This window comes from Mustelus asterias, chromosome 9 (assembly GCF_964213995.1).
Source record: "Mustelus asterias chromosome 9, sMusAst1.hap1.1, whole genome shotgun sequence".
Taxonomy (NCBI): domain Eukaryota; kingdom Metazoa; phylum Chordata; class Chondrichthyes; order Carcharhiniformes; family Triakidae; genus Mustelus; species Mustelus asterias.
The window spans coordinates 109,958,024-109,966,300 of record NC_135809.1 but is presented as its reverse complement, the minus strand read 5'-3'; the positions used below and the strand labels follow the sequence as shown (position 1 = coordinate 109,966,300).

At 46.0% G+C, this 8,277-nt stretch overlaps 1 protein-coding gene across 1 annotated transcript; it reads right to left on the bottom strand.

Annotated features, from left to right (window-relative positions):
• Window positions 1-759: 759 nt before the first annotated feature.
• LOC144498917 (dispanin subfamily A member 2b-like) lies at window positions 760-2,901 on the bottom strand. Its single transcript, XM_078220819.1, has 2 exons — window positions 2,603-2,901; window positions 760-1,095 (listed from the first exon to the last, which is right to left on the bottom strand). The coding sequence occupies exons 1-2, from the start codon at window positions 2,807-2,809 to the stop codon at window positions 937-939; spliced, it is 366 nt and encodes a 121-aa protein (XP_078076945.1). The 5' UTR covers window positions 2,810-2,901; the 3' UTR covers window positions 760-936.
• Window positions 2,902-8,277: the final 5,376 nt, after the last annotated feature.

Below are 8,277 nucleotides of genomic sequence, written 5' to 3'. Positions count from 1 at the left end.
CACCCCCCCCAACACACACACACACACCCCCCCCAACACACACACACACACCCCCCCCAACACACACACCCCCCAACACACACACACACACCCCCCAACACACACACACACACCCCCCAACACACACACACACACCCCCCAACACACACCCCCCAACACACACACACACACCCCCCAACACACACACACACACCCCCCAACACACACACACACACCCCCCAACACACACACACACACCCCCCAACACACACACACACACCCCCCAACACACACACACCCCCCAACACACACACACCCCCCAACACACACACACCCCCCAACACAACTTTTAGTGTTGTCCCTTATTGTTGGGATGGTCTGGTGTTCACTTCCATTGGTCTCCAATGCAAAGTAGGGTTTGATGTGACAACACCCCAAAAACCCTGCCTTTATGGCTATCCATTGAGTACTATCCTGCAAGGAGGCCACTTCCTGGCATGTAGAAAACTCTTATCCCCTATGAAATTGTGGAATGAGACTTCAAAAGCACAGACAAGACCTCAACTACTCAGCATTTGTGCTGAAATGAAGTCTCTTAAAATACAGATTGCAAATGTAAGCAAGATTTTATCTCCATTTGTTGGACAAATCCAAAGGGGTTTAGAGCCAAGTCATCCAGGGTCAATTGAAAAACATTTCGTTAAAGAACAGTCAATTAATGTGGGGAGGGGCCCAAATACTTCCTCCTGTTCTTAATCTTGTAGGTACAAAGAAAAGCAGTTTTAATTTGCCACTATTGTATTTTATTAACATTCATTACAGAAATTTAGAACATAACAGAAAGATTAACATGTTATTTGGAAAGGTTATGTTTGTAATTGTTTCTTCAAAATCACATTTAAACATCAATGACAGAAAGTGGAATCACTGGTCATCTTCTTAACTGGAGCTCGGTCCTCAATGAGGGTGAACGCGGATCACTCCAGCAACCAACAGTCCAAACAGGATCACAAACACAAGGATAGACAGAAACGTTGTAGCTATATTCAGGGTTTTTGATGTTGAGCTGTAATGTTCAGCACCATAAATATCCCCCACCATTTTACGATCTCGGGACTGCAAGATAGAGAAAGAAGGTGAAAAAAAATCTCACTGACTGACCTCCAGATTCAGCAACATCTCCAAACCATCCCACACCCACTGGCAGCATTTAAAACATGCACTGCAGAAAGCACCAAGCCCTCTTCAATAGGACTCAACAGATCCACTACCCATACCACCTAGAAGGACATTAAGATTTGAGAACATCCCCTTCTTCGGCATATCTGCACCATATTGACTGCAGTAGTTCAAGCTAACAGCTCACCACCCACCCTCAAGGCAAATAGGGATGAGCAAAAAAAAAAAATGGTCTTGCCATTGACAACAAAAATGAATTTTGCAGCCTTAACTGCTGAAAGTTCTGATCAGTGATGGCATTGCAGGCACTCAAGCACAACTGAAACACAAGTAGGGTCAGCCATATGGCCTCTCAATCCTCAAATTTAGTGCAATGATTCTTTAAGCAAAGAATTTATTTTGATGAGATTTAGCCAAAAAGAACCACTTGTTTCAGGACCCAAAATCTACCAACCTTGGCTTGAATTTACAATAGGAGAATCCAGAACCCTCTGGAGTAGGAAATTCCAAACATAATAACCCTTCACTGACGGGAAGTCACCTGTCTTAATTGGCCAACCCCACCTGAACTCTGCAATCAGGGAAACATTTGAACCCCATCAAGCCCCCCCCCAAAGTTGTATACATTTCATGCTAGAAAACAGAACTATTTCCATTTTACAAAACCTGCCCAAGGTTTCCAGGTGAGCTCTACTCAGTCTATTTCAGTACTGTACAGCAACCTCTTGTTTCAAATCTGAACAGATTGCTGCTGCAATTAGGCAATGGTCATTGTCAATAAGGCAGGGGGCAAGGTTAGCATTGCTTGGGGGTGGGGGAATAAAATAGATACTCCAGTGCTTGGTGCCAGATAAATTGCCCAGTCCAAACAATTTCAGATAATGAACAGCACTCATTCCTTTTTTCTGGAAAAGAGCCAGATAGATCATGTGAATTGATGAGAACAGGGAAGGTTAAGAGGGGAATTGTCTGGCTACATTGAGAAAGTATTTACACTAGGAGGGTCAATAAGTGGAAGAGTTATGGCAAAAGTACCAGGAGGGAGGTGAAAGATTTTAAAATACAAGTTAAGCTGGAGTGAATAGTAACCTCAAGCAAGCTTAGAGAAATGTTAGCACGATGGGGAAAAGAGCAAAACTAACTGGATAGCTCTTAGCACAATGGACCAAATAGCAACCTCCTTGATTACGTTATGATTCTCTTGAACTGTTTATATAGACTTCGGTCAAGGGCAATGATCAATAGTGAACAAGGGAAGTAGCGAAACCAGGGCCCGAGCCAAGCACTATTTTCATCTCACTCACTAATCAGCACCCGTGCCTTTAGCATACACAGTCAGCATTGGCAGATTCTCAGACTTGGTGTAGTCGCTCTGGCACAAAGATAAAGTTATTTGCGGATTGGACCTAAAGTTTCTTTTTAAATTAAAAAAAGTTAAACTCACCTTAACTGAAAAGATCAAAGCCAGGAAACCGAGACAACAAAAGTTACAATAAACGAAGCTGAAGAGAGACCAGAGGACGTGGTCTTTAACAGGCAGAGCGTTGGCCCCCATCGTCACCGTGGTGGTGGGCACCTCGATGGTGTGGTGTGGCCCGTGGAAAGCATGGTGTCCGCTATCCACAATGGGTTGATTCAGTTTGCTCTCCATGGTAGGCTATAACTCAGCAGGCGACAGCAGAATGCGAAACGAGAAAACAGTGCTCCTTTATATGGGATTGTACAGGAGGCGGGGACGCAAACAGAACTACCGAGCCTCAGGTGTTACAAGTAACCATTGATCCTTCAGTCTTTTACATCAAAGGGAATCAACTCATTCTGGGCGGGTCCAAATGATTTCCTTAAAACTATTAACGCTACAAAATTCCGCTCCAAAGTATCTTTCCTACAGGTATCAATCTTTTTGACAAAACAATTAAACTAAATCAGATTAACTGAGGGATAAGTCAAAAGGGGGCAGCCTCCAAAAAGAAGGGACCCGCCTGAAACAAAAGAGAAAGTAGAAAGGAAACTTAAAACATCAAACTAAAATGTGATTAAAGGGGTCAATAATAGACCCCAGCCCCTGTGGTGCCCAGCGGGCACAAAAAGTGCAACAGTGCGTTCTGATACCATACGTTCCTTCTCCAGGGACACCCAGCCACAAATGTAGTCGAGGTAAAGGGGCAGATTCGGGTCAGGCGACCTGCTCAGTCGCCCTTGCCTGTCTATGGCGAGTCTGGCCAAGCCCAGGATCAGGTTTACGAGGAGGTCCTCCGCCTTCACCACCCTCCTTTGCATCAGGTATCCATAGATCAGGAGCGCGGGAATGAAGTGCAAACAAAACATCAATAAAAGGTTTTTGAGATAACTAAAAAGGGAGTGCAGTCTATAACAATTAATATGGACATGGACTCGGCAAGATTGCAAAAAGGGTATGTCTCTTGGGGACCTGTGAACCAGAGCAACCTAAGGTTGTACGGAACTGCTGCATGGACCACCCTCCATCCCAGGTCCCCAAGATAGTGGGGGAGGATCCCTCTGTAGAGGGACCTCCATTGGGAATCTCTGCTGCCGGACGGCAACAGGGCCTGCCAAGGTGTATTGGAGCAATGGGGGAGCTCTTTCGGCACCAATCAAGTAAACAAACTCAAATTAACTTAGGGACAAAGTAAAAAGGGCGGCTCCCCAAAAGGAAGGGGGGAACAGCCCGAACCAAAAATAAAGTCGAAAGGAAACTTAAAACGTCAAACCAAAAGGTGATTATCGGGGTCGATAATACACCCCAGCCCCTGTGGCGCCCAGCGGTCGCGGAAGGCGTCAACCGCGCCCGTGGACACCGCATGCTCCCTCTCCAGAGACACCTGGCCGCGAATGTAGCCGCGGTAGAGGGGCAGACAGTTGGGATGGACGGCCCCGTCGATCGCCCGCTGCCTGGACCTATTGATGGCGCGTCTCGCCAGGCCCAGGAGCAGGTTCACGAGGAGGTCGGCATCCCGACCCGCCCCTCTCCACACCAGGTGCCCGTAGATTAGGAGCGTGGGGCTGAAGTGCAAACAAAACATCAATAAAAGGTTTTTGAGATAACTAAAAAGGGAGTGCAGTCTATAACAATTAATATAGACATGGACTTGGCAAGATTGCAAAAAGGGTATGGCTCTTGGGGACCTGTGAACCAGTGCAACCTAAGGTTGTACGGAACTGCTGCATGGACCACCCTCCATCCCAGGTCCCCAAGATAGTGGGGGAGGATCCCTCTGTAGAGGGACCTCCATTGGGGACCTTTGCTGCCGGACGGCAACAGGGCCTGCCAAGGTGTATTGGAGCAATGGGGGAGGGCATGGTAGTGGAAAACGTGCAGCAGCAGCCCGCACAGGAAATGCCTCCGTGCAGTAGCAAAGGGCATGGAGGATCAAGCAAATTAATCCAGTCCGATAGGAATATTACACTTAATTATCTATTACTGCTCTTTTTCGCTAACCAAATAAATTAAATCAAACTAACGAAGGGACAAATTAAAATGGGCAACTCCCAAAAGGGGGGGGAGCCGCCAAAACAAAAGACAAAGTAGAAAGAAAACTTAAAACATCAAATCAAAATGTGATTAAAGGGGGCAATAATACACCCCAATCCCTGCAGTGCCCAGCAGGCATGGAAGGTGTGAACAGTACCCTCAGACACCGCATGCTCCCTCTCCAGGGAAACCCGGCCGTGAACAGATGGGCAGATAGTTGGGTCGTACAACCCCCTCAGTCACCCGCTGCCTGGACCTGTTTATTTTGCCAGGCCCAGGAACAGGTTCACGCGGAGGTCCACCGCCTTCCCCACCCCCCTCCGCAATGGGTGTCTGTAGATCAGGAGCATGGGACTGAAGTGCAAACAAAACATCAACAGAAGGCTTTTGCGGAAACAAAAAAAGTTGTGCAGTCAATAACATGAAAAGTAGACATGGTCCACGGACTCCGCAAGATTGCAAAAAGGGAAAGTCTCTTGGGAGCCCGTGAACCAGTGCAACGTAAGGTTGTACGGAACTGCTGCATGCACCACCCTCCACCTCAAGTCCCCAAGATAGTGGGGGAGGATCCCTCCATAGAGGGATCTCCACTGGGGAAATCCTGCCTTCATCAACAGGACTCCAGCTGCCCTCCTCACTCAGTTTATTTCCATGTGGACAGAATCTGTGGCCAATTCCATACACCTGCTCTGCCATTCGACGGCTGATCTGTGACCTAACTCCACAAACTCACCTTTGACTCATACTCCTTTGGCTAATGGAAACTGCACTGAATGATTAGCCATTAAGGGGGCTGGATTCCTCTGCAGACACCCAATATGATGCCAGTGGACCAAATAAATGTTTTTTGTGCAGTAGTGACTCTGGCGTAGTGGTAATGACACTGATGCTGACCCATTGACTCTGTCTACATTTCCCACTGCCTCGGCAAAGCAGCCAGCATAATTAAAGACACCACGTATCCCGGAGTATGTCTCTTCCACCTTCTTCCGTCAGGAAAAAGCTACAAAAGTCTGAGGACGTATACCAACCGACTCAAGAATAGTTTCTTCCCTGCTGCCATCAGACTTTTGAATGGACCTACCTCATATTAAGTTGATCTTTCTCTACACCCTAGCTATGACTGTAACACTACATTCCGCACTCTCCTTTCCTTCTTTATGTAAGGTATGCTTTGTCTGTAAAGCGGGCAAGAAACAATACTTTTCACTGTATACTAATACATTTACATTTGATAATAATAAATCAAATGAAATCAAAGTAATGTTACTGGATGAGTAATAATGCTCTGGGTACGTGAGTTCAAATCCCACTATGGCAGCTGAATTTAAATTCATGGTGATCATGAAACTATTGTATTCTCATAAAAAACCAGCTGGTTCAATAATGTTGTTGAGGCAAAGAACCCTGTGGTCCTTACCCGGTCTGGCCTCCACGTGATTTTAGACCCATAGTAAAGTGGTTGACCTTAACTACCCTCTGAAGTAGTTTAGCAAGCCACTAAGTGGCTCAGCATCTACATGGCATAAGTCAGCCATGTGATGAAATTCTCCCACTTGCCAAGAGGTGTATAGCTCCAGCAACACTCAATCTGTTTGACATCAGCCAAGCACCCTGTGTTTCCAAGTTTTATGCAAAGTTGGAAATTTTGCTCTGTGCGACCAAGTTAAGTTCATCAATATAGATCAAGAAAAATGTAGTCTACTATCGACCCATGGGGAACTTACAATATTCCTTCCGCCAGTTAAAAAACAACTATTGACCACATTCTGGTTCCTGTCACTTAGCCAACTTCATATTCATGCTGCCACTATCCCTTTTATTCCATGGATTATGATTTTGCTGACAAGCCTGTTATGCAGCACTTTATCAAATCCCTTTTGGAATTCCTAATACACCATATGAACCAGATTACCTTGATCAACCATCGCTGTTAGTTCATCAAAAGCTCAAACAATGTTGTTAAATACAAAACCAAAGCAGAGGAAGCTGGAAAAAGCTCAACAGGTCTGCCAGCATTTATCAGGAGAGAAACACAGTGAATGTTTTGAGTCAATGAACTCTTTGTCATAACTGAAAGAAGGGAGAATGTTAGAGCCAAAGAAGCTACAACAAAAAGGAGCAATGTTAAGAACAAAGGGCAGATGACCTGATGTGAGAAGAGAAAGGAGTATTTTAATTTGAGGCAATAGATGTATGGAATATAATGAAAGGAAAAAAGAAGAAAGGGCGGAGAAGAAAGATCAAATTCTAGAGTCCTGAGAGCTGTAATGTGCCCTGCTGGAAGGTGAAGTGCTGCTCCTCCAGCTTGCGCCAGACTTCACTGGAGCATTACAGCAAGCCAAGGATGCACATGTGGACAGGAGAGCAAGGTGCTGAATTAAAATAACACACAACAGGAAGGTTGGGACGATGCTTGCAAACAGAGCGAAAGTGTTCTGCAAAGTGGTCGCCTAGTCTGCATTTGGTCTCCTCTATGTAGAGGAGACCACATTGGGAGCACTGAGTACAGTAGACCAGGTTCAAGGAAGTACAAGTGAAATGCTGCTAAACCTGAAAGGCCTTGAACAGTGAGGAGGGAGGATGTAAAGAAGCAGGTATTGCACCTTCTGCGATTGGAAGGAAAAGTGCTCTGGGGAGGAGATGGGGAGATGGGCATGATGGAAAAGTGGACCAGTGTGTCACAGAGGGAGGGAGCGGTCCTGAGGAATTCTGACAGGAGGGTGAGGGGAAGTCATGTTTCATGATAACATCATGCTGGAGCTAATGGAAATGATGGAGGATGATCCTTTGAATGTGGAGGCTGGTGGGGTGGTAAACGAGGACAAAGGGGACTATTTTATGGTTCTAGGAGGGAGGGGAAGGGGGTCAAGGCAGAGGTGCGGGAGATGGGCTGATCCCGGTTGAGTGCCCTGTTAACCACAGTGCGGTGGAATCTTCAGTTAAGGAATAAAGCTGAGATGTCAGAAGCACCATTTTGGAAGGTGGCATCATCTTAACAGATGTGACAGAGGCGGAGAAACTGGGAGAATGGGATGGAGTCCTTACAGGGAGCAGGGTGTGAGGAGGAACTGTAGTCAAGATAGCTGTGGGACTCAGTGGAATTGTAACAAATATTGGTGATTAGTCTATCACTGGAAATGGAAACAGAGTGGTCAAGGAAGGGAAGTGAAATATTGGAGAAGGACCATGTGAAGGAGAGAGAAGGGTGGGAATTGGAAGTAAAATTGATAAATCTTTCCAGGTTCAGTAGAGAGCATGAAGTGGCACCGATACAGTTGTTAAATATGATTTGCTCTTACAAACTCTGTGCTGTCTTCGATAGAGTTATAGACTCATTATGGCACAGTAAGTGATCCATTTGATCCATCCAGTCCATGCTGCCCCCATGGAGAGAGTTGCTGTAACATTAAAGGAGGAAAGATCAGTGCCTTGCATATATATGGGGGCAGTTGTTGCTGTAGTACTTGTAGCACTTAACCTGTAACATGAGTAGGACGTGGAGAGGGTGAGACAGAGAGGGAGGAGAAGAAATTCTTTCCATAGAAAGCCCTTCCACAAAGGATGTTCTGGGAGTGCCACTCCCACATAGCTGTGAGTCAGGAGCAGCGTCTGAGGAGGCTACA